Raw genomic sequence first — 26,764 nt, forward strand, 5'->3', positions numbered from 1 at the left:
AAAACACAGAAGACATTTTGTACAACCAGCCTTTTATTGGTAGCAGAGTGAAAACAAAAACGCATTAGTTCTTGTAGCCGCAGCTGGCTCTGCGACCACGGGCTCTCTCGAACTTCCTGCCCTTGGAGCGGACGTAGGGCCTGGAGAAAGACACAAAAGGGTTTAAATTTAGCATATCTAACACATAAGATTAAGTTCCATTTGTCCCTTGAACTCAATGTCAGTGGTAAAAATCGATCTCTTATTTTTCCAGTGGGAAAAGACCGAAGCAGGTATTTGAATGAAGCCTTTCATGGCTGGGCCTTTACATCATCCTGTGAGTCACAATCCAGCTATGTTGATGGATCATACATCATCCTAAGAGCTTCATTTGTTTGGGACAAAGTGCTGGAATTTATTTTGTTTGGGAACACATTTCCATCAATTCATCATTACCTTACATCAGCCTCACATGTCTTTACTTGTTAAAGGTAGGTTTCATCAACATGTAAAGTACTTTAGAAGTGTCTTCTGATTTAGCTCAAGTCTTTTTATAACATCATTATTAACATGTGTGAAAGACATTGTTCTACACTGACAACCAACACCACCTCTGAACTCCTCAAACCTTAAAACTATTGTATTTAAAAACATCAAACACTGATTAAATCAAGAGATATGTACCATGTCTACCACCTGTAAGATTTATTTACTAATTATGACTGAAGTGGTTACCACTTCAATCATGCTTTTAATAGGGCGGAGATTTCTAATTCACTTTTGTAATCTCGTCCTAGGAGACGAGCCCAAGAAACAGCTGGACGTGTATTTACTAAGTCTGAATGTAAACCCTTAAAAAAAAAAAAAAAAGCATGCCAGAATAAGGAAATCATTTAATTCTGGCCTTTGTGGACTCCTGGGCATTTAAAGCATGAAGCAACAGTGGACTACTGAGAATCCCTTGAGCAGTTTTCAAACATGCATTGGAAGCGCTTCTCACAGCTGTGTGAGTATGATGACCATCAAAAACTTAACCACAAGAGCACAAAACTGTGTCCAGACATTCTGAATATGTCACTTCCTGCTAAAACTAAACATTGATTAGTGCTTAGAGAACTATGAGGCTTATAATCTCCTTATGTGTGCTACAGACAAGAAAGGGCAAGTTAAGGCAAGTGTGGACAATGGTCTCCCTGATTCTCTCAACGCAGTCCTGAGTACATGCACATAACCAGCTTTAGTTAAAGGCTAAGTAGGGCTGTGCGATATGACCAAAATCTCATATCCTGATATAAAACATCTATCATCCGATAACGATATAAATCACAAAATTTTAACATTTTCTGTAAATTCTGTGAATCTCTGGCAGCTCGACTCGTGAAGTGTTTCCAGCTGGGCGCCATGTACCTGGAGTCCATTGTTTTAACCGATGCATGAAACTACACATTTTCAGTCATAAGTTGTAACGGCCGCCGTTTTCTTTGTGAGTATTTATTACACGGCGTGCTGCAGGGAAAAGCCTGTTCTAACGTTTGAGTCTAAGGTTTATTTTTTAGCACCTGACGGCTATTTTTTGCTTCTCATCCGTAAACACTGCATACTCTTCAAAATAAACTGAATCACGAGAAAGAGTCTCAACAGGATCTTGAGCTTAATTGTGAAAGGTTTATGTGGAAAATAAACAAGCGGATACGCGATGGTCGTTGTTGCTAACGACAACTAAAAAGAGGCGCTCGTCCGTCTGTAGTGTGGTTATATAAGAGAGAACTTTAAGAAATTAATATAGCCACTACAGTGACCATCAAAACGATGAAAAAATATTGCAGTAAACAGTTTATTTTGCGATACCACGAAACAAATGACAGCGTAAAATGAAACGATAGATGTTTTTATATCGTCATCCGATATATATTGTTATATCGAACAGCCCTAAGGCTAAGTAGTTTTTTTACAACAGCAACTTCACATCAGATGTACACTTACTTGGTGTGGCTGTGAGGGGTTCCAGGAGCCTTTCCAAAGTGCCTGTAAACCTCTCTGGCTTTACGAGGTCCTGGAGGAAAAGACGATATTAAAGGTTAAAATATATACACACACACACACACACACACACACACACACACACACACAAAAGTCATAACTGATGGGAGACCCGGACCCAGTTCCAATCAAACATCACTCCAACTCGGATTTAGTTCAAGTATTCTTTTAAAAAAAATATATAATTTGTATAATAATAATAATAATAATAATAATAATAATAATAAGTATATAATTTGTTTCCTTTTCCTTATGTCAGATATTAAATTAAGTGCAAGAATCACGATCGTGGCTGAGGGGCGATCTGGCTCAAGAATTGGCAGTTCGTCTTGTAATCGGAAGGTTGCCGGTTCGAGCCCTGGATCCGACAGTCTCGGTCGTTGTGTCCTTGGGAAAGACACTTCACCCGTTGCCTACTGGTGGTGGTCAGAGGGCCCAGTGGCGCCAGTGTCCGGCAGCCTCGCCTCTGTCAATGCGCCCCATCACCAGTGTGTGAATGGGTGGGTGACTGAATGTGTAAAGCGTTTTGGGGTCCTTAGGGACTAGTAAAGCTTCTATACAAATGCAGTCCATTTACCATTTAAGTGCAAGAATCACATTTTAGTACGGACCAGATTTGTAAATATTAGGGAAGCACCACTGCAAGTTTTTTGAAGTTATAATGCTCCGACCTCAGATGTCTGCTGATGCTGAATATGATGTCCTAACTGCTGTTTGCTTCCTACATGCTATGCTATCTCCACCTGCACCAAACAGTGCTGAGGTGTGACAAATTAATCACAAATGAATCGATCCGCCAATACGAGATAAAGCTGTTTGAATCAGGAGTCAAATATCACACTGATAGATCCTTACCAAATATACTAAACACCTGAAGGAACAAGAAGACCGTGAAAGCCTTAAGAGTGTAACAGACCCTAAAATCTAATATTTGCACTTATTTAATGTAATTATCGAGGCTATTTGAGGAAGAAAAAAAAGCAGATGACAAATGTTTAACACAATGCTGCAACATTATAGTATGTAATTACCTAAGCTAAACTAAATATTTACATGTGAACTGAACTAACGTGATTGTTTGAAGTTAGAAAACTGTAATAAAATAACAAGAGGACACGTCCTTAGTTTTAGTATTCGTTGGTTTGGTGAACTGTGTAAATCACAGCTTGCCTAACGAGACTTTGGATGTCTTCAAGACTGTGATTCTACCAGTTTCAATTCTACTACTTAAAACCTGTTAATGATTATCCTAAATATTGTACCTTGAGCATACAATATCCACCTAATAATCAAGTATAAAGCTAACACAGAAACTAATAAAAACTTAACATTCTCAAACAATTAAAAAAAAAAAAAAAATTAGAAACAAGCAATCTGCTCTGGAAAAATACTGAACTTCAACCCAGTCATCAGTTCTTATTGCATGTGATTATTGGTGTTATTTGCCAATTTTTTGGTTGTACCAATATTTAAATGAGTATATTTTAATGCTTGGTTATCTCTAATGACAATAATGACTGAACATTCCCTCAAAAAAAAAGTCAGGTGAAAAAATCTTATGTGGTTTCAGATAGGCTAAGACAGTGTTCTCTTGTGCAGAAGTAAGATATTGACTGCCATTGAAAGCAGAAAAATACATAGTTGTTTGATGTACAATCCTCATCTATTGCAGTGTGTTCTTAGCCTCCAAATAGCCAATGAAGCTCAACCACTACAGCTTCAGCAAACTGCACACTTAAGCTGTTATCTGGTACATCTTCCTTATTGGCCAGTTTCTAGGGCATCTGGTGGAAACAGCTCGTTTCAAAAATAGGATCTCCAACTCAATATGTTCAGTTACCTGACAGCAGCACCGTGCCATGTCCTTTGGGAGAAGCCAAAGCCAGCTGGTCGAAGGTCATCACCTGACCTCCTGCCTTCAGGATCCTACGGCGGGCACCATCAGTCACCCTCAGAGCACAAATCTGTGGGACAGCAAGCAAGAGGTGAGGTCTGATTTGAGATTTTTTTTTTTAAGCCACCTTTACAATGTTGAAGAAGCAGTTAGTAAATGTATTTTCTGGTGGGGGTGGGAGTGAAGTTGAACTGTTTTTTCTTAAATGTAAGACCTACCTTGAGCTTGGGGATATCCTGAATCCTGACATCATCAGTGACTGTTCCCACGACGACAGCGATTTTGTTCTCACGGCCGGGAAGCTTCATCTTACGGATCTAGGGGAAAAAAATAAACAAACAAAAAAGAAGAAGAAATTGAGGCAAATCAATGTGTGATTATAGAACTGATAACAGGGAGTACTAAAATAAAAATCCAGTCATTTGTTTTACAGAATCTCTAAAGACGCATTAAAAACTAAATTGAAAGAGTAGCAGAGATGCACCGATCCAGGGCGCACAATCAGCCAACTTTCCAACATTCTGGTTCCAACAACCAGCCTCCTACATGACCGATTTACCATTACCACGAAGCTTACCATTTCATGAATGCGCAACACATGCACGGTGCTGCAGAAAAGAAGTTGCACTCACACACTCACAGCTATACCGGACATACTGCGAGTGTGGGTTTCACACTGAGCGAAAACAACAAGTTGTCCACTTATGTCAGGAATGTTCATACCAGGAAAACCAAATCTAATCAAAACCTAAACACAGACATTTTAAAGAAACTCAAACGTAAAGCATCTAGAACTAAAGCAATCCAAAGCTCAGAGACAGCCACCAGTCAGCAGCTTCAGTATGCGCAAAGGGTCAAAGCAGTTAAGAGGAAAATTATGGCAATGAGCAACATTATTATTCCAGTATCCGGCATTTGTCTTCTTACACAAATCTGCTGAACCTGCTTTGATTGATGTGATCAAATCTGTCAGGTAACAGTAGGCATACAGCAACTCATTTTCCATTAAAATTTTCTACCTCTTTCCATCCATTGTTTCATTTGTTTAAACGAGAGATCCTGTAACTTTCTGCAGCTTGGGCGAAACTGTAAAGTGAGCCTCTTTTATTATAAGAGTAACTTCTTCCTTAAAGAATTCATTTTGTTAGTATATGCTGTCAATTGTAGTCCTTAGAAAGGAAATACACTCAAAAAATTGGAAATCTGAATCAGTAAACTGCAATTAGTGCATCTCTCATAAGAAGAAACCTTAGAGAAGCCCTGATAGCCCTCTTCCAGCTTTATTTTAGGTTCACTGCACAGTTCGGTACATTAGGCCAGGGATGCTGAAGACTAACCAATTAACCTGGACACCATAGTAAAAGCAAACAGGAGGATACATGTGTGAAAATCAAAGTGAGAGGAAGAAAGACCTACCAGGCGGGAGACAGCAATGGGAGGCCTGTTGGTTCTGCTCATGAACAGCCTCCTCAGGACGACCCTGTTGAAGGGAGCATTGGAGCGGCGGGCCAAGAACCTGTACAACTGTTAAAGGCAAAACACCAGGAATGTCAGGATTACGGGTTTCAGACTGTTCAATAGTTAAAATGCACAAGCTACCATTTCAAACTTCACACACCTAGAAATTAATCTTACCTTGACCAGGAGCCTCAGATAGATATCCTGGCTCTTTGGCTCCTTCCTGTGCACCTTACGGTCCTTGTTGTGCCTGATGTCGACTCCCTGGAAAATTGATTAGAAGCAGATTCATATATTAATCAGGTAAGAAAAACATAATCTTGACCAAGAACACCTCATACATCTAACCCTCAACTGTTTATCTTTAAAATTAAATATATAACACCGAAAACAAAATAGAATACATTTAAGAGGGATATTACACACTACATAGCTCATACTCATCCACATAACAGCGGCCGATACACACGTTGACACTCTGCAGCTAACCGCTAACTCTGAACGGCATAGCAAACATGCATATAGCGTCAAATAAGGAAACTTCTGATCTTACGACACATACGTTAAATTTGGGACAAAAATAAACAGTGACCTGTGATAATATATAGCATCTTTAACCCATTGTAAATCTGACTTATTCTCAACTTGAAGGCGTAAAGCTACCACCGGTGTCGGCTCCCAAGAATATAGGCTAATGTGAATTATAAAGTCAAATCACACGAAATCTTAGCACGACTCGGACATAAAGTATGTTTATAACGTGTAAATGTTTTCATCTAAAACATCAGGTGGTTTAATTCAGAGGATGACCGCGGATAGTCTGACTATCGTGTTTTAGAAATTCTGTTAGCAGGACCTACCATCTTGGACTCAGAGCGAAAAGGGAAAAGGAAGACCCGAGGTCTCGCGATAAGCTGTGCGCTTAGATCTCAGGCGCCTGATTGGTTAGAGAGCATGCGTTTCCTGCCCCAACAGCTCGGATGATATGGGATGGCGCCCCCAGTGGTAGAAACAGAAAATGAGCATTTCTCGAGTTCACCTTTTCGCATCTTTTTGGTTTAATTTAGTTATAAGTATTTAAGCAAATTAGTACATTGAGTAAAATACTAGAAGGATTATTTTTTTTATCAGGCATTTTGAAAATAAACACGGAATTTCACCCAAAAAGTAGTTTTATATCACAGAGCTTTAAAAATGAATTGTTTAGATTACATTTTGTATCAGAAATGGTTTAGCAACAGGAGCATGATTTATATTTAGCATATGAACAAATTGTTTTGGTTAGTTAAGTGGAAAATTTTACGTGACCTCATTATTAAAATTATAATAGCCTTCGTTTTTACCAGGCATTCATACCCGGTAATGTGTCTTGCGTTTTCCATGCTACATCGCTACACCATGCATTCTGCAAATGAAGCTGAGGCCACAGGGTGCCGCCAAAATGTAAAAAAGGCGACATCATATTTGAATTTTAATGTTTTATTGCTCCCTGACCTCTTTATTCCTCTCAGATCTCTGCCTGGGGGTTTTGACATTTACAGTGCCGTTTTATTACTACCCCGCTTTTCTATGCTGATCTCTCAAGTGGTTCTTGTTGTGATAATGATGTTTGATCTATGCATATTGGAGGATTAACAGCCCAAAACGGTCGCACGACTGAAAAATCGGCTCAAAATGGGCCAAAAAAAAAAAAAAAAATCGCACAGTGTATGCCCAGGGAGCACCGAAGGAAGTGGTGGTGTACACTAAGTATTCATTCAAATACTATGTTTAAAAAGAAAAAAAACAACAACACCCAGAAGTCAACAGGTTATGATCTCAAACACATTCCCAGATGTTTGAGTTAGTAAGCTGCAAATTTGAGATAAGCCAAATTTATTGATGGTGAAAATTTCGTTTGTTTTGATTCAATAGCGGAAAATAAACTTTAGTATTTCATATTTTGGTAAAGTTGGAAGTGAAGTAGAACATATAATGTTATTAAATTAATAGACATTAACATGATGAGATCATTTTATACACAGAAACACAGTTAAACCAAACTGTTTGTGTATCTGTACAATGTATTTTCCCACTTTGTTCTTTAATGTGACAAACTAAAAACTCACGTTAATCAACCAAAGTAACTTACACAGAGAAACAGACATGCTGAGCAGAATTCTATATGATGCTTTTAATTACATTAACACGGGACACCTCCCTGCAGGTGGAGGAGAGGGGCTGGGTGAGTGGAGGTGAAGAGATGAAAGCAGGAAGGTTGAGGGTGTGGAGAAGGATGTATGGGGTCTGCAGGTGAGGGTCGTAACAGAGGAAGGTGGTGAAAGGAGGTCAGAAGGTCTCGTATCTATCTTGAAGTTCAGCAGCCTCCTCAATGCCCCTTTCAGCAAAAAACTTCCTAAACAATCTCCATTTACCTCTTTCCTTCTTTTCTTGCTTCTCTTTCTCTTCGACTTCCATTTGTTCTTGCTTCTCTTGCTTTTTCTGGTCTTTTGTAGTGTCTGTCTCTTGCTCACAACATTTTCTCTGCCCATGCAACTCCATCAAGTTTGTATAATTCTGCAGAAGTACTTTGTAGTTATTCTTAAGTTGCTCCAATTGTTCCTCCTCATCTTTAGGCTCCTCTTTCATGTGTTTACACTCCTGCTGGTGTTCCAGCATTTCCTCCACACCTTTCTGACTCTGGGCCTCTTTGTCTGGCTTCACTTTTACACTTGCATCTTTTGGATTTTCCATTTCTTGCTTCTGCTCCTCCGCTGTTTTCATTTCTGCTTCCAGTTGTTTGTAACGTTCTTCAAGTTCCTTGTATTTCTGCTCTGTTTCGTTTTTATACTTTACAAAAAGATCCCAGTGGATGTAGCGTTGCCTTTCTTCCAAGAGACCATTTAGACGTCTCCTCAGCATGTATGCGCTCTCGCTGAGGTCTTGGTTTGCTCTTCGGAGGGCGTTGAGCTCATTGTAAAGCGGACCACCCCAGCGAGGAGCGCCAATGTTTAGTGGATTTCTTTGGTAGTTGAACCTTTGGGTCATTGTAAAAAAAACTAACTTTTTTCTTTACCTTAAACAAAAGAAATCCTTTCTAGACACGAAATTTAACGTTCAATAAAGTCTCTTGCTGTTTGCAGTTGAAGAGCTTGTTAGGTTTTGACGGAAGAAAACACACTGACGAGACAAGCAAAGAAGGTTTAAACGAGGCTTTCAGCTGTTTGCCACCGCGTGTCCATGGCAACGACCTTTGACAGGGCTCAAGTTATTTTGCTCTTCAAAAACAAATAAATAACGACACACAGCACACAGTTTTGTATTTAAAATTTCGTTCCACTTTCCCTTTCCCCAAATATATTCAATAGACCCTGTGCACGAGAAAATGCTAACTTCCTGGTTTGAGACCGGATGTGGGGTTGTACATTTCCGGTAGCTTTACCTTGCGGTCAATCGCTACTGCGAAGATATACTCCAAAATCATGTCCAAAACTCGAAAACGGAAAGTTCGCGTTAAGTTACAAAGAGGAGAAGGTGGGAACACTCACAACTGTTGTGTCATAAAAAATTAAAGAGTTTAGATCGATCAGTTGTTTACATCATTCAACACAAGCAGAACTGCATTACTGCAGCAGAAGACACATCGTCCACATTCAGAAGCACATCTCTGTATAGTGACTGGTCTTATGATTTAACCAGACAAATGTTCAGCATTCAAACTGCAGGTGAAGAATAGTCAAGCCAGATGTTTCCCCCATAATGTCGAGATCAGTTAGTCAAGTACACACCTACACAGCACGTTAACAAACCCTGAAAAAAAGCCACACAAAAAATGAATGATTGCTGGTAACGGTTTCTATACATTAGTATTTACGAAGTGTATGTTGTGACTTACCTTAAAAATTACAGTGGTCCCTCGCTAATAACGCGGTTCACCTTTCACCTCGCTGTTTCGCTGATTTTTTAGTGCAAGTTTGCATGCTTATTTTTTTTTTACGTCACATTGTGTCCTGCGTCCTGATCGCTGCAGACGATCTCCTCCGGGACGTCTCTCCTGTACAGTACAGAATCGCTGCATCGATTGATAGCAGTGTGACTCTGAAGTGCAGTACTGTATGTCCACGATGTCCACGAAACGTTTTGCACTGTCAAAAAATAAAATTGGCCACTTGATTTCACCTATCGCTGGTTATTTTTAGAACCTAACACCCGCGATAAAGGAGGGACAGCTGAGAAATATAACATTTGAATCCCTTTTCTCTTTTGCCCTGAGGCGGGGGAAAAACATCGACAAGTCGATGAACATCATTTACAGATATATTGGGTAAATGCCCAAGACATCTGTAGAAATGTAAATCGCCGCTTGATTCATTCATTTGCTTAACTTGTTTTGGACCGGAAACAAAGCTTCTCACAAGAGTTTCCGCACCGGAAGTAGCATATGCTAACGTACACATAGTCGATTATCTTAAACAAAAAACTTAGTTATTGTAGCTTAAATCTAACGATTTAAGCGGTTCATTTTAACTTTCTGAATCACTCTGCTGGTATATCGGGAGTTGCGGCCAAGGAGCTGATCTACTTAATTATTTTAGTTTGTTAAAAATTCTATTCATCTTCTGCTTGAATTTGTCTTCAGTGTTTGTAACAGTGAAGCTCCAGATTACAATGACAGCAAATCACAACAGCAGCCTGTATTCAATTGATTTATTTTTTTATTCACTACAACATTTAAGGTTTGTATAAGATACAGGACTGAGACAGGACTCTCCCAGACACTAAACCAAGGCACAATGTACATTTCAATTCCTTTAATTTTAAATATGTTTATATTGTCTATCCTGTAAAATAGTCAGATGTCTATTCATATTAATGTACATAATTCACCTGCTTAATGTACATAATTCACCTGCTTGCTGCTACTACTGCACATTCACCCAATGTATGTATGTATATATATATATATATATATATATAGAGAGAGAGAGAGAGAGAGAGAGAGAGAGAGGAGGACAGAGAGGGAGAGAAAGGAAAATATGCGATTGACTGAAATGTGCCTGTTTTTCATCTTGTCAGCTTTGCTACAACTAGTTCTTTAAAGACTGAGCGTTTGCTCGGGTTTTTCTAACTAAAGCCAAGAGAGAAGTGAGGATGAAACGGAGGAAGTTTAAAGCACCTGCCCCTTTCCTGATTGGTGCCCTAATTGCCCTTTTTTTTTTGAGGCAATTTTTAAATCTTTGTTTATTTATTTTATGTGTGTGTGCGTGTGGGGTCTTGCCTGCGCCCCTCAACAATAATATTTAACTATTAATCACAGTTTTGCTAAATAAAAGGATCTGACTTGCATCAGTCACATGACTACTATTAACCAATGATCGCCCTTGACTGCAGAGCGAGGTGTCGAATTGAAACAAATGGGCGTGCCGTGTGTGCACCAGCGCAACTAATATTAGCTGTCCTTTTATTAACTGCACAAGTAATGCTGGTCACAGCTGCTAGCTGGCTGGGTAAGGATGTCAGGGATCTAAGTCTGTCCACCGTTTAGGGAACATATTTAGTTTTAAAGTAAGTTCAAGGGCTTTTCCTGCCTTTCTGGAGAACTTATTAGATATTTTTTTGTGAAATATATGCATATCCACATAATTATGAATTATTATAATTATGATATTCTGAAAAAACACTTTAAAAAATATGGATTTATATTTCAAATATGACAAAGTGCTGATTTTACAGCAGCAAAATGATTGTCTCTCTAGAGTTTAAACATTTAACAAACTTTCTGCCTGCATAGACTGGATAGTCAAACAAATTGAATCCCCATAAGTACATTATTTTATATTTTTTGCTTTATTTTTTTTATTTTAATTACTTTATTGTTATAGCACTAGGAATAAATAATAAGGGAAGTACTCTGGATCAGTACCATGATGCAAAATCTATAAAGATTTTTTGCAAAGGATTCAGGTAAAATTAATGGCTACAGTGACCCTGAGCCATTGCTAGCTAAAGTGTAGCTTTAGCTATTATTATTATTATTTAGCTATTATTTTATTTTTTTTCCTCGCATTTGGTTGCAGTATTCTCTTAGTCTGTTTAAATCAAATGATTTCACCAGATCCTCTTAACCTTTTATTCGGGAGATCGAGAGACCAGCCTCGGAGTGCTAGAATTCGAGCTGCTCACAAAGGAGAAATCAACAATATTCAACATTTGGACACCACGGCCCCAGCTGCAGGCCCAAGGCTGGAGCCCACCAAAACAACTCCCTGATAACGACTGTGTGATGACTATTCTTTCCGCCCCATGAAGGACACCTGGATTGGCTGGAGGACTGTTTACTTAGCCTGATAGGCCGAAGGACACTGTCTCAGCTAAACTATGGACACGCACACACACACACTTACACTGATAAGCACTCACTCATCCCCCTCCCTTTCCAACGCCTTCGATGCTTGTGCCCTACCGGGGATGATAGCAGTCAACTGGACCAGCACAGATGCTGCAGGACCGGATGCGCTGTCTACGCCGGCTCTCTCTTACCCTTTACCCGCCCTGTTGCTTGTCTCGTGTTTCTATGGTGTATTGATAGTCATGTGCTTTTGTGCTGAGGTGTTTTTTCTTTTATCAAACTGTTCTCCCACTAGGAGCTCAGTCTGAGTGGAGTTTTTTTTCTCCTCCTCTTACCTCATGTAGTGTATTTTCGTTGTTTTTTTCCTATCAGCCTACCTTCTGACATGTCTGCCCAATGTGATGTTTGTGTAAAGTTGGTCAGAAGGTTCCTTTGTGAGTGCGCATGCGCCATTAGCGTGCTGCCTGCTGTAACCCCTAATTTCCCTCGGGATGAATAAAGTATTCTGATTCTGATTCTGATTCACAATAGAACAAAACATGTCAAAAACTGAAACAATGTATCATGTGACGTTTAAAGAAAAATATTAGCTCATTTTGAATCTGATGGCAGAAACACATCTCAAAAAAGTTGGGATAAGTCCATATTTACTACAATGTAGCATCGCGTCTTTGTTTAACAGCAGCCTGTAAACATCTGGGAACAGACCAGCTGCTGGGGTTTATGGGTTTCTGATGTATATAAATCACTGCATTCAGATTTTACTCACAGTGTCCCAGCTTTTTTGGAATTGTGTTTTTAGTTAGTTTACTAAAGCCTTCGATGTGACGAGGAGAGTCTCAGGTTCTTTCCTGTTCATGGTGTCGCTGCTGTCTGAGGTGACACAGGAAGATTGTGAAAACCAGGGCGACACCACCCAGAAACACCGTCCGAGCCACAGGGGGGACGAATGCAAAGTTCACTGCCTGAGGTGATGGGAAAGAAGAAAAATGGATATCATGATTGTGAAAGCCTGTCATCAGTGTAGTTCTCTCAGTCTGTGTGTGCAGAGAAGAGTTGAGCAAACCTGCATTGTTGACCAAAATACTACCCCAGTCTACAGAGTGGGAGAGAGAGAGAGATTATTACAGGAGATCTGGGAACATATCGCCATCATGAAGTTTAATAAAGACAGACAATGACTTTATACGTACCTTGTAAGATGTCCAAAATTTCTGCCTCCAGTCTTCAAGTGGGTCATCTTTGTGTTCAAGTAAACTCAAACCTACAATGTAGACAGATTTTGTTTTTCAATCGGTCATTAAAAACTCACTTTTCTTTACCCAATTATTCATGGGTAGATTTGTGTTACTTGGTAATAACTATAAGGTAAATCGTTTGATTAATTCAGATGTATTGATGTAACCTAAAATGTTTGTACAGATCAGTAGAGTATGCGAACATTTGAGATTTGTCCACATGTAATCCATAACTGAGGACAAAGCTTGTAATAATACAACAGTAATGAGCAGAAGTAGTCATGTTTAGTAATAAAAAATTGATGCCATCAGTACGGTTATATTAGTATTCTTAGAATTAGGAGGCTTCTTTAGATGAATTAAGTTTATATACAATATACAGTGATCTAATAGGTGTTTTTTTCATAGGTGAAGGCTGTTATGAAAACCCGAGTAGACCAAAGAGTCCAATTAGCATGCTAACAGTAACACCTGCTGACTATGGTCTTGAAAAGGGAAAATATCCAGTTCACAGAGTGAAAATGCCTTGTTGATATCAGTGGTCTTGGAAGGATGGACAAACTGCAGGAAGGGCATAGTGACTTAAAGCATCTCTGAAGCAGCAGCAGTAGAAGAGCACACTAGGTGTCATTCCTGCCAGCTAACAACAGAAAGCTGAGGCTACAGTTCACATGGGCCACTAAAATTAGACAATACAAGATTAGAAAATCAGTGCCTGGTCTAATGAGTCTTGAGTTCTGCTGAGACATTTGGTTAGTTGGGTCAGAATTTGGCATAAGCAACATGAAATCTTGGAAAGGATTGTGTAAACGGTTCAGGGTAGTGGTGATGTAACAATGGGATTCTTTCTTGGCACATTTTGGGCCTGTTAGTACCAACTGAGCATCATTTAAACACCACAGCCTGCCTGAGTGTTGTCCACTCTTTTATAACCACAGTGTACACATCTTCTGATCGCTGCTTCCTGGATAACACATATCACAAATCTCATATCATCTCAAACTGATTTCTTGGCCATGACAGATTACTCAAATGGCGATCTCAGACTTCCAATAAAACACCTTTGGGATGCAGTGGAATGGGAGATTCATTATGGATGAGCAGCTGAAAAATTTGCAGCATGTGTGATGGTATCGTATCAATATGGACCAAAATGTCTGAGAAATGTTTCCAGCACCTTGTTGAATTGACACTATGACAATAGATACCCCAACTCACTACTGACCTGTACCCAATAAGTTGACTAGTGAACATAGCTGCCATTAATTCAGAGTGGTATGGTGCAGTTGCATGGTCAGCAGATTCATACTGACTGTGAAAAACATCCAATAAAACAGTAAAACAATGTAGATGTCTATCTGAAGCCTGACTGGTTGAACTCTGTCTTAGATTATGGGGATTTTCTTTACACAAAAAACTTATAAAAAAAAAAAAAAAAATATATATATATATATATATATATATATATAGTACCTTTCAAGATAAATATTACAAATTGTGACACATCCAATGGGGTAAAAACATAAAGACATAAAGAAAATATAAGTTTTTAGTTGCTTTTTAAAAACTCAGAGTCTAGGAACCAGTCTTCCAAAAGCTCTGCCATCTTTAGATGTCAAACTTGTATGATGCACAGCCATCAGGTATTGATCACAGGCTCCTGCTGGAGGTTCACAAATAGCTGTAAAAGTCAAAACTAGAATCACATACCAATGTAAAAGGCACTGATGGTGAGAGGAGCCGCAATCAGCTGGTCCACCACCACCTTCCCAGTTACTGCCTTTACTCCGCCTCCTGGCAGCATCTTCTCCAGCCCTCTGAGCCAGTGATAGTTGAAGTTGGCGTGGAAACAAAAACCGACGGTCGCCACTCGAGCCATCTGATGCCAGTCGACTCCTACTAAATCCTCCGATGTGGATCCTGTTGCTGGTTTCTCACCCAGCACGCTCTGCTGTACGAGGTCAGCAGAGGCGAACAGGGCTGTGTATCCCAGGATGTTACTGATGTACGGGTGAGCTTTGAACACAGCCCAGACCCACTTCATAGTGAGGAATCTGATAAGAGAGAGCATTAAAGCTGAAGTCATTCGACATTTGCCTTAGTTAGGAAAGCCGTTCACTGAAGGTTGAAAAACAGTGGGTGAGGAAATTCAGCAGCATAAGGGCCAGGCTATGATTAGTGATCCCCTAAAATATCCAGACTTACCTTTCAGAGTTGCTCCTCTCACACTCTTCTGAGTCTCCCCAAAGCCAAAAAGACACAAACTACATTTCTCTGGACAAAGACGATCATCAGCAGAGGCAAATCTACACGTGACGAGATCTCACAGGGTCAAAGTTCTGCTCCTGTTGCAGGGCATGTGTGATAAAGCCTTATCATCCCCCTGGAGAGGACTGTGAGAAAGCACAACATGTGAAGCGTGAGACTTGACTGAACACACACTAACAAACTCATGCTGTAAAGCTTAAACAGCTGAATGTATGTGCATGCAGATTTGATAACGACGGTTGAATGTACTCATTGCACTCATCGTGTAATGTCACTATGTAAGCAAATCCTGGTAAGAAAATCTCTAATCTCTAACACACTATGACTTACCACGCTATTCCTTGTAACCACACCAGAGCTGTGCACCCTTGGGCCCGAAGCACATGTAGTGTCACTATAAATAGATGCCACTCCTGCAGCAGCGATTCCCTTCTCTGAGTTAACCGCTTGGCTTTGAAAAGGCGCCGAAATCGGATAGAAGCAATTTTCAAGATTTTATGGCTTCTTTTGAAGTAAGTGAATGAATTTGCACCTCTCACTTATGTGTTTTGTTTTGTTTTTACTGTGAACATTCTCACAAAATCACTGACATCTTCCGAGTAGTTACTCTGTGTCCCAACAGCCAAATGAAAGCATAAATGAGACGATGCCATTGCATTAATTGCTCCTAAATTTTGCCTCTGCATATCAGGATCTCACCTGCATTGGGTGATTTTTGCTTTTACTTGTGCTGTATTAGTATATATTGAATGTTTTTGCTCGTTTAGCTCTGAAGGTCATTGGTTAAAATGTGTTTTGTTTAACATGCTTAAACACATTTTCTTGGTTTATTTAGTGAAAAGCCAAAAGATCTGCAAACTTGTCAGTACAGATTAAGAAGCTGGGTGGATATTTCACTTGAGTAATATAAAGTAAAAGTAATTTGTTAGGTACACCTCAGGAAAAGCAGGTTGGACGCCTTTTACTATCAGAATTGCTTCATTTTTTTATGTCAGAGATTCAACAAGGTGCTGGGAACAAACCTCACACTCACAACTTTTGGTCCATATTGACACAACAGCATCACACAGCTGCTGCAGGGTCTCCCATTCTGCCTCACTCCAAATGTGAGGAACTGCAACTGGATTGAATTCTGGTGACTGTGGAGGCCATTGGAGTACAGTGAACTATTTATGAAAAAAAAAAACAGCTTGAGATGATTTGAAATTTGTGACATGGTGTGTTGTCTATCAGAAGATTGGCACATTGTGGTTATAAAGAGATGGACACGCCAGCAACAATGCTCAAGTAAGATGTGGTGCTTAAATTATGCTTAATTGGTACTAACAGGCCTATAGTGTGCTGAAGAAGTTCCTCACACCTTAACCCAATCACGACCATCCTAAACTGTTGATAAAAGGCTTGATGGAGCCATGCTTTCGTGTTCTTTACACCAATTCTGACTCTAAAAAAGAAATTCATTTCTGAGAATGAATGTGGCAGTTTTTTGGCTGGAAGGGAAATAAGTTGACAACTTTTTACCAAGTTACTTTTAGGTAAAAGATACCAAAAAGTAACTTGACTGTCTATGTCAAATGTAGACAGACAAATTCCTACTCCTTATTTGAATTTTTGTTGTGTGTTGTGTTGGATTTGCATGTTGCGCTCACATCTAGAAAATTAACAATAACGTGAGCTGCAAAGAAGAGAAAAGTTAATAATCGTAACCTTAAAATCACTTTGTAAAGTTAAATGTATTTTCACATCTGTGTAAAAAATAAAAATAAAATAAAGCCTAGCCACACACCTGCTGCCATAGATATGCAAAATGTTGAACTTGGAAGGTGTCCTTTTGAATCGTAAAGGTCAATTAAAAGCAGCTAGCAACCATCCTAGATCTTCCCACTGAGAATGTGATAATTAGGGCCAGAGTTTAAACTGGTCAATTAAGTGCTTGTTAACCCTGAACTCAAGCGTTAGTGTCTCGCAGTATTTAACAAGCTGCTTTCAGAAAGCCACACAATGGAGGCGTGTGCCCACACTTCTACAAGTGGTTGACTTCTCAGATAATTGCCCTTTTCTTTTCAGACCCTCTCATCATGTCTCACTTCCTCTCCCGTTATCAATTTGTCAAAGCAGATTCCTTTAAGACTGCCTGGGAAAAATGCATTTGCATTGACCGCTGATGTCACTCAGCTTAATTTGTGCACACATCGGTCCACAATACATGCACACACATGCATTAACAGCTGAATTACTGCAGCACGCCTCCTCAGCCTTCAGTGCAGTTTGTAGAGAGATACACAGAAACCTGGAGACAAAACGGTAAGCAGGCTTTTGCAGTTATTTTTATATATTTTTATATAATTATAAGTTATGTAGATCTGCTGTTTCCACAGTACAACACATTAGCTGTAACAGCGTTTTTGACATTTTGTTGTTATGTTATAATAAATATGAGTTACAGCCTTTACAAACAGGTTTATATAAACACTTATTGCTTAATCGGTGATTTTTGCCTGCAGTTTGTCTTTTCTCGTCATTTAATCATTTAATTTTTTTAATAATCATTCATCCTGATCACTTCCTATATGTTCATCTTATGAGAATTGGGGCTTGATTTCTTTATAGTGATTTCCTAGTTGGTGGAAATTGACTATGTACACTTTTGGGTACTTTACTTGTACTAAACATAAATTCACAGCGAAGTGTTGAACTTTTAACTCCCCTTCTATTGCTTTACAGATGCACTGCAATTAGTCTGACGGCACATTTCTTTGTTTTTTGCGTTATAGTTGGGGTTAAAATTTGTGGCAGCCAGGCTTTTAGACTTTTGACTTTTTAAGGCATGGCTCAGGCAGTAGGGTGTGTTGTCTACCAATCAGAAAGTCGGTTTAACGATCCCCAGCTATTCCAGTGTACATGTCAAAGTATCCTTGAGCAAGACGCTGAGTGTAAATGTTAGAAAACACAAAGGCAGAGATAAAAGTGCTGTACGAATGTGTGTGTATGTGTTAGTTGGGTAAATAAGACTATAATGGATAAGTCATATAATCTTAATAAAAAAATCCTAAAATTGAGTAGAAAGGTGCAAGTACCAGACCATTTACTCCTCATGTCACAGTTCCTCAGAACAGTAATATTAATTTTGAGAAATAATAAGATAATTTTTTTCCTGTGCAGAATAAATACTTTTAGATATAGTGAAGGCAGATTATATTTTATTTAAGTACAAGAGAAATTTACTCCTTCTGTCATTGTTTCTCGTCTGTCAGGAAATGCAGGATTCAGTTCAAGATTACTCTGATTACTTTCAGAGCTCTGCCTGCCATACAGCACCTTTATGGTTAGCACCTGTCTGAGCTCCTCTGATCAGGATCTGTTCTGCTCTCCATCCTTTAAACTCAAGAAGACTCTGCTGGAGCATTTATGTTATATAAATGGACGTTTATTCCACTTTAAGTCAGTGACTCCTGACTCTCCTAAATCTCCACTAAATGTATGTTTCTCAGGCATGCGACCGTCTATCTCTGCGAGTCTTGAGCCTGGGTTGGAGCGAGGGGTCCCCTGGGGTCGTGACCTGTACACCTTTGTAACTTCAGCAGCAGGTCACATGATGAGGACCCTGCAGAAACCCAAGAAGAACCGACCATCCAAGCGGCAGGTCAACCACCGTCGCTTCCTGCACAACATGATTCAGAGGTGTGTTTGACCATCAGTGAAACACTTGCAGTAAAATGTAGAACAGCCTTTTCCTGCCAGTGAAACTGAGCGTAAGAAAATGCGAGCTCCCAGATGATGAGAGGGGGAAAAATACAAAAAACATTGTTATGTAGCATTCAGTGTGTTGCGTGGTTTTCACATGAATGTGTACTTATTACTCCTTAAATCCCCTAAAATGATAAAAAAAAACAAGGATGGAGGGTAGATAACATTTCATTTTTAAAGGAATAGTATTTTGAAAATACACACTGAAGGTTAGGAGAGTAATTTGATAAAAATCTAACATATGTGACTTCAAAAAACAAGCTGGCAGGGAAGGTTCTCACAACACTGGCAAAAGTTGACTTCTTTCTAAAAATGTTTTTAAGAAAACATTTGAAGGATTTTTATCATTTCAAACCGGATAAGATTCATAGTTTAACTTACACATACATGCTAACAGTGAAAAACCATTCTCAGTTTAATATCCTAGAAATGTTTATAGATTTTATTGAGGCCTGAGATTAGAGAATAATTTGTTTGAAACGGTAGAAAGATTGGCCTGCATGATTCTGAGCTGTTGATGGCGTTACTCAAGAGTATCATCCATCCAACTTCATCCTTAGTTCAGGCATTGTGGGGAGACTAGAGCCTATTCCAGCTGTCGCAGCGCAAACACAACTGGACAGGTCGCCTGTCTATCATGAAGCTAACACTTCACACTCAATTTAGGATCACAAATTAACCTAACTTGCATTTCTTTGGACTGTGGGAGGAATTTGGTGAAAACCTGGACAGGGAGAACATAGAAAGGCCCCACCTGGCCGGTGGGTTTGAACCAGTAGGCAACAATCCTGACTGCTGCACCAACATGCTGCCCATGTAAGGCCATGTCCATACTAATATGTTTTTGTTTGAAAACACATCTTTTTCTCTCGGTTTTGGCCTTCCATCCACGCTGTGACGGTGTTTTCAGTCAAGGAAAATGCAGCGTTTTGAAAACGCTCTCCAAGGCAGATACATATGAAAATGCAGTTTTTGCATCGCAGTGTGGACAGCAAACCTGGAGCCTTTTCGAAAACGATGACACATTTTAGTCATGTGACCAATTAAAGTAAGATAGCAGAGGGCATTATACAGCAGTTAATGCTCTATGTTGGTACACGGCATTGAAGATGATAACAGTGGGTGGATTATATTCTTAAACTTAGTTACAGCGCTTTCAGAAAGACATCTACATTATTACATTACATTACATTACATTATTAATTATTAATTAATTAATTACATTATTATTTTAAAAAAAAGGGCAGGGATAGCTCAGTAGGTAGAGTGGTTGCCCCATGATCGGAGGGTCGGGGGTTCGACTCCACTGAACAGCTACCCTGAGGTACCCCTGAGCAAGGTACCATCCCTACACACTGCTCCCCGGGCGCTGCATTGGTGGCTGCCCACTGCTTCAATGGGTGAATGGGTTAAATGCAGAGGAGTAATTTCCCTATGGGGACTAACACATACACATTATTATCTACTGTGATAAAGTCTGCTCTCCATATTGACAAAATATTAATGAGGTCATTTACAGCTGTAACATGAATAAAATAGCTGAATTGCCACCTGAGCATGCAGTTACGTTCCATAGAGTTTTGATAATGATCTACAATTTTGTCCAGGTGTGTTGCAGCAGGGATACATAGAAAAATTTCAAGACACCGGCCTTTAAGTTTGACACCTGTGCCTTAGAGGATCCTTAACTTAAAAAGTCTTTTTAACCTAAGAACAAAAAATGGCAGCTTTCCCAAAACTGCTGTAAAAATACTATGTAATAATATTTTTTTCCACTTTAAATCACTTATTCTTTTAAAAATACTTCAGCCTGAGCTGTAAATATTGAATATTAATTATAGATTGGGGATTTTATGCTTTTGAAGGCCAGTATGTTTACACAACTCCATTGATTTTTAGTAAAATGGCAAATGGCCTGTATTTGTATAGCGCTTTACTTGGTCCCTAAGGACCCCAAAGTGCTTTACACTACATTCAGTCATTCACCCATTCACACACACATTCACACACTGGTGATGGCAAGCTACATTGTAGCCACAGCTGCACTGACAGAGGCGAGGCTGCCGGACACTGGCGCCACCGGGCCCTCTGACCACCACCAGTAGGCAAACATGGGGTTAGTATCTTTGATCATTGTTTTTAATAGGCCCTGAGATGGGCCAACGATTAGCAGCGACATTCATTTTCATGCATTTCTATTTTTTCTACAGTGTCAGATTTTTTTTTGAGGTCCTAACAACAAAAAATGCCACCTTCCCAAAAACTATTATATAGTAATATTTTCTTTCTACTTTACATGACACAGTCTTTTAAAATTACTTCAGCCTGAATTATAAATATGAAATATTAATGACAGTATTTTGGATTTTAACCCTTTAAAGAAGAATTTAAAAAAATCCACTGGCAAATTGTTTAGCAGAGCCAAAATAGCATGAAATAGTTTTCCACTGTTGTCCCAATTCATTGTTTCATTCACTTTTTTTCTTATCAACAGAAAATTTGCAGATATTGAAGCAGCAAACCAGCGGTTGGCATATGCTCTTTATTTTAAGGATGAGGACAAAGGCATGTTCTCTCTGTCATCACACAAGCCAGATTCACCTGACCAGTCAGGTAATCCATCTCAAAGTGGTGGTCCACAGGATGCCGATAAAAACAGCCTTCAAACAGGTGTAGATGGTGCCTCAAAGTCTATCAGTGTTTCCTCAAGTCAAGTAAATACAAAAAGGAAGCAGACTGAATCAGGGCATCTTTGGAAACATCACTCCATATCGCAGTCCTCCACCTGCAGAGCTGCAGCGAACAAACACAGCAAGAGGAGGCAGGAAAAGGGAAGCAGAGGTCATAAACCGGTGGAAATTAAACCTATTAGCTCCCCAAGAAGTTCTGACTTGTTCCACGGGGCGGAGCTATTTTATTTTAACAACGAGAGTCAGTCGAAGCCAGCCGACAACCACCAAGAAGACACAGAGTCAACTACAAATGACTTCATTCAGCTTGGCCAAAATGTGGACATCTCCCCCTCCTCCCCAGAGTTATCTCCATTGTCTCTTGACTCTTGTGATTTCTCCGTTCAAGTGTTCACAGACCTCGCGGGCTGCGCGCAGGCTCAGAAGAGCTACTTCGACTTCTCTGAGGGTCAGCTGACTGACATAATGGAGCCATTTTCCATTGACAATAAGGACTTAGGGGATTGCACTGACATAGAGGCATATTTTGAAAGCATTTGTGCATGCCATGGTGATGATGATGATATATTTGGAGACCAGTCACATAACTTTACCGAAGTGGATGATCTCCACTGTGAAGGTGAGTGTAGGTATGAATATGCATATGCAGACCAGGGAGTGACCTCAGACCACTTCCAGGGTAACCACAGGAGCTCAGTGACCCTGAGACAAAGTGCATACACAGAAGAGGAACAATTTAACACCTTTAAACTCTGTCAAAGCACAGACATCAACCAGAAGCAGATCCCCTCCTCAGTCAGCTACCACCACTACAACATCGCACAGCTTCAGGCGTACCAGTGTTCTCAGGAGGAGAGCACCTGTATGCAAGTTAACTGGGAAAATAACCTACAGTTTACACCATTTGAAGGAGTTGCTCAGTCCTTCACTGTTCCACTTAACAACGCTGAGCTCCGCCCCATACCAACACCACCTCAGGAAGACAACTGGCTGTTTACTGATATCCTGAAGGACAGAAAGTCACCTAGTTACTAGGAACACATGCCTCATGTTCTTAAAGAGAATCAGACTCAACCGGTCTCATACTTGAGAAGACAAATTCTCAATGACTTCTTGTTTTTACTTTTGTTTAAAGACATTACAAATTTTTGGGGAACACATTTATAATGCTGTCCTTTTTGTTTTTTGATGTTTTGCCTTTACAGAACAATTGCCAGCTAACTACAAATACAGAAGTTCTGGGAATTATGCAATCAAACCAAACAGGTCCAGAGTAAAACTAAAGAAATTCACTCCGTGAATGTACAGTCAATGGCCACTTTATCAGGTATAGGGTTGGATCACTTTTACCTTCAGATCTCATTCATCATGACATGGAAACCTAATCTGATGGATTGCATAACAGCAGACAAACTCCAATCAAAGCTGGTCTGATATAAATCTGAGAATTTATTTATATTATTATGTATGTAAATTTATCCTTAAAAACTGGGAATTATGAGGAATGAAGAAACAGTATTTGTGACAGCTAGAGTAAAAAACTAATATAGAGCTGTGTACTTCAATTCTTCTGTCAATTACACTGTTAAGAAATCTTACATTTATAAATACGTTCAAGATGTTTTTTTTTAACTTTTGAAAACATCTTTCAGACGGTGTCCTTACCAAGTTCTAAGTTTGATACTTCTAATTTGTGAATGCACCAGCTTTTAGATCAAAAACATCTGTAGGTGCTGTTCATATTACCTCATTATTTATTTATTTTTAGCATTTATTAGCTTACAACAAAGATCTGAACTATTTATTCTATTCTATTCTTTATTTTGTAATTAAACAGTGCTTACCTGAGAGGTCAGTCCAAATCAATCTGTTCAAGAACTGTTTTGCAGTATTTATATAGATACTGTAAATAACTAGTCTAGGTTCTTCCTTGTATACCAAAGTTTAAACATGCTTGATTAGCTTTGTGAATTTTTATGTCCAAAATGTTTATGAGTCGTTATGAGGTGTTTTGTTAAAAAGCATGCTGGCATCACAAGTTCTTTTTGAAAAGGAGTTTGTGCATTTGCCATAATGTGACATACAGATGATCTACAATTTTTTTTATACCACCTTAATTAATTATTAATTACCAAGCAACCATGATCAGATTTAACGTTTTCTTGAATAATCAAGATTGTAGGCCAGGACTTCACACTGGATGAAAAAAATATATAGTTATTTAGAAAATGTTGCCACATTTTTTGACAGATTAGGCATTTGTACTGTCTACACTGAAAAAAATAACCTGCTGGATTAACATTAAAAAATATGTACATCGCTTTGTCAACCTTAGTGTTTTATGTTATAACTGCACACATTATTTATTTATTATTATTTCTGCATCCGTCTGAGTCTCCGCAGCTGGGGCAGTCACAGGTGGCCTTCGGGCACTGCCTTCGTCGCCCCAAGCGCAGACTGCCCGGGGTGCCCGGTGCGACGTGTGGTGCCTGCCTGGGAACCACATCGCCGAATCCCCGTCTGACAGGTGGGCGTGGGAAATGTGGTGTATGGAAGACCGCTTCGGCCATTGCCGATCGGGGGCCCAAGTCCTTCTGATCGAGGCCCCACCCCACGGAAGGTGTGAGGCCGGAGGCGGCCCCTATCGCGCCGGGGTTCGGTCTTCTCGGAGTCGGGTTGTTTGGGAATGCATATATATATACATATATATGTAATTTATATATATATGTGTGTGTGTGTGTATATATACATATGTGTATATATGTGTGGGTCCAGATAAGGAAAGACATTCAAGAGCATAAAATACATAAAATCACCTATCACCTGAGTCAAGAGCAAAGCGCAGATCCATGTCAGACAATAGTACACTGCTGTCTATACTTCATTCATAAAAAACAAATCTACAAATTCCCAGATATGAAGGATGAAGAGGACAACAAGCTGATCTGAAAAATCGCTGCTTAATGGGGACTAAATGGCCTGGTAAATGGCCTGCATTTGAAGACCCCAAAGCGCTTTACACTACATTCAGTCATCTACCCATTCACACACACACATTCACACACTGGTGATGGCAAGCTACATTGTAGCCACAGCTGCCCTGGGGTGCACTGACAGAAGCGAGGCCACTGCCGGACACTGGCGCCACCGGGCCCTCTGACCACCACCAGTAGGGAAACATGGGGTTAGTGTCTTGCCCAAGGATATTTGGCATGCAGCCAGGAGGCAGCCTGGGATCGAACCACCAACCTTTTGATTAGTGGCCTGCTCTGCCACCTGAGCTACAGCTACCCTGGGCTCTCACAGCGCATCAAAAGACTGGGCAGGTTGAACTAAAGTGTTGATCAAGGAGGGAGGGGTCCAGCTGGACCAGGAGGCCACCAGGACCAGATAATGAAAAAACAGATCATGAAAAAAATTCAAGAGCATAAAATGACCTGAATGCAGGGGTGAACCGCAGATCCATGCCAGACAAAACACAGCCCAGCGCCTGCTCCAGCAGGCTAACACAAAGAGCTAACGCAGAGCATGGCAACAGCAAACCCAAGTGACATTACACAGATTAAACAGTAAACATAAGTCTGTAAGTACTATGTAAGGTAAACTTTATACTTTATTGGGTCAACCGACAGTGTTGGGAAGGTTACTTTTAAAATGTATTCCATTACAGAATACAGAATACATGCCCCAAAATGTATTCTGTAACGTATTCCGTTACGTTACTCAATGACAGTAACGTATTCTGAATACTTTGGATTACTTAATATATTATCATGCTTTTTACAACAACGTGAATGTACTATTGCTGTGTGATTTATTACTATTACTGAAGGTCCGCGACTCCGAACTGTAGTAAAGGGACCTCTGACTAATACAGCGGGGTCCCTGTCGGCTTGTAGCCGAAAAATAGCTTTACTTTGTTGTGTGGGTCAACTTTTCTTGCGAGAGACAGAGAGAGGCGTTGAAAGACTGCTCCAACTGCTGCGGAGTCGGGGCGGTCTGCCTCTCCCCACCGCAGGGAAAAGGGTAACACCACCTGGGTCTGGGTGCAGTTCCCCCCTCCAGGGACAAGGGTACCTAGACCTAGAGTACGCTTGGGGAGTGTGATCGTGTGTACAGCGTCTCTTTATGTCTGTCTCCACGTTGGTTGAGTGTGGAGTAAGTGCATATGAGAGCATGAGGGTGGGAATGGATGTTTGTGTCTGTGTGTGCCTGTATGTCTGTGTCTATATGTCAGGTTGGGTATCAGACGCCACCTCTCTGGGGACATCTCAGGCCCTCCAAGGTTTGGAGGCCTATCTCCGCCCACCACCACTTCCCCTGCCAGTGGCGGACTCCCTCAGGTGTCGGTGCGTCGGTGGTTCTTTGTGTCTGGGGGTGGGCGTCCGGGTACACACCGGCTCACTCCTTGGCGGCCGCTTATCGGGGCCTGGAGCCTGGGGCTCGCTCGGGCCACTTCGGAGGTGGGGTGCCCCCGGCCTCTCGGCCTGGGGCTCGGTCACTCAGGCACAGCTGGCTGCCGGCGGAGCTCACGGGCGCGTCACTGCAACTCCCCCTGGCTTCTGCTCCGCGGCTGCTGAGTGAACCCTCATCTGGGACTCTCCTCAGCTCTTACTGGGACAGTGGCGCGGCTGCCCCTCTGTTGGTCTTCCTTGGTCTCTTGTGTTCTGGGGGCCTCTGGATGTCTGGAGTTTTGATCTCCTCCATACCTGCTTCATACCCTGGAGGACGGGGCTGTGGCTCCCCACACTCCCTAGCAGATCGTTACATGGAGAAACCTTTGGAATGCAAGCATGCTGATCCACACAGGTATGCACACAGGTGTACACACGGGTATTCACAGACGCGGACTACAGCTTTCTTGGCTGCTGCCTCAAAGCACATTGTGCGCTGTCTATCTTGCGTGCTGCACAACATCGTTTATTATTTAGTATCTACTGATATCTACTGCTAGCTAGTTTATTGTGATGGTGCTGTTTTTTTTATTATGTTGCTCTTTGTTGTTTGCTTTCTCTTCTGTTTTTTTTCTCCATACAGGTGACCCAGGTGTTTTGTTTTTTTTGTTTGTTTTTCTTTCTTTCTTCTCCCCCTTCTCACCGTCTCTTCTCCCCCTTTGGTCTTC

The 26,764-nt window shown here is 40.4% G+C and overlaps 4 protein-coding genes across 5 annotated transcripts; 1 reads left to right on the forward strand and 3 right to left on the reverse strand.

Moving 5' to 3' along the window:
- Nucleotides 1-15: 15 nt before the first annotated feature.
- rpl18 (ribosomal protein L18) lies at nucleotides 16-6,753 on the reverse strand. The gene is made up of 8 exons (XM_086309797.1): nucleotides 6,715-6,753; nucleotides 6,232-6,285; nucleotides 5,549-5,635; nucleotides 5,330-5,437; nucleotides 4,132-4,230; nucleotides 3,860-3,983; nucleotides 1,963-2,032; nucleotides 16-140 (listed from the first exon to the last, which is right to left on the reverse strand). Exons 1-8 carry the CDS (start codon nucleotides 6,751-6,753, stop codon nucleotides 65-67), a joined length of 657 nt encoding a protein of 218 aa, XP_086165923.1. The 3' UTR covers nucleotides 16-64.
- A 764-nt stretch (nucleotides 6,754-7,517) lies between these two features.
- On the reverse strand, nucleotides 7,518-8,712 carry LOC147319204 (uncharacterized). Its single transcript, XM_086311617.1, has one exon. The coding sequence runs from the start codon at nucleotides 8,396-8,398 to the stop codon at nucleotides 7,700-7,702; it is 699 nt and encodes a 232-aa protein (XP_086167743.1). The 5' UTR covers nucleotides 8,399-8,712; the 3' UTR covers nucleotides 7,518-7,699.
- Nucleotides 8,713-10,047: 1,335 nt separating this feature from the next.
- Nucleotides 10,048-15,579, reverse strand: LOC147319205 (mpv17-like protein). Of its 2 annotated transcripts, XM_086311621.1 has the most exons (6): nucleotides 15,536-15,579; nucleotides 15,143-15,330; nucleotides 14,648-14,991; nucleotides 12,893-12,963; nucleotides 12,766-12,795; nucleotides 10,048-12,664 (listed from the first exon to the last, which is right to left on the reverse strand). In XM_086311621.1, exons 3-6 carry the CDS (start codon nucleotides 14,979-14,981, stop codon nucleotides 12,539-12,541), a joined length of 561 nt encoding a protein of 186 aa, XP_086167747.1. In that variant the 5' UTR covers nucleotides 14,982-14,991; nucleotides 15,143-15,330; nucleotides 15,536-15,579; the 3' UTR covers nucleotides 10,048-12,538. The 2 variants fall into 2 exon arrangements, with proteins under 2 accessions (XP_086167747.1, XP_086167746.1); XM_086311620.1 differs by lacking the exons at nucleotides 15,143-15,330; nucleotides 15,536-15,579 and having other exon boundaries at nucleotides 14,648-15,023.
- On the forward strand, nucleotides 15,577-23,928 carry c16h19orf85 (chromosome 16 C19orf85 homolog). Its single transcript, XM_086311619.1, has 3 exons — nucleotides 15,577-15,717; nucleotides 18,697-18,886; nucleotides 21,447-23,928. The coding sequence occupies exons 2-3, from the start codon at nucleotides 18,699-18,701 to the stop codon at nucleotides 22,675-22,677; spliced, it is 1,419 nt and encodes a 472-aa protein (XP_086167745.1). The 5' UTR covers nucleotides 15,577-15,717; nucleotides 18,697-18,698; the 3' UTR covers nucleotides 22,678-23,928.
- The last annotated feature ends 2,836 nt before the right edge of the window (nucleotides 23,929-26,764 follow it).

The sequence above is a fragment of the Aulonocara sp. 'chitande type north' Nkhata Bay genome, linkage group LG11 (assembly GCF_057382095.1).
Source record: "Aulonocara sp. 'chitande type north' Nkhata Bay isolate Kocher_YH1m ecotype deep benthic linkage group LG11, A_spYH_male_GT1.1, whole genome shotgun sequence".
NCBI lineage: Eukaryota > Metazoa > Chordata > Actinopteri > Cichliformes > Cichlidae > Aulonocara > Aulonocara sp. 'chitande type north' Nkhata Bay.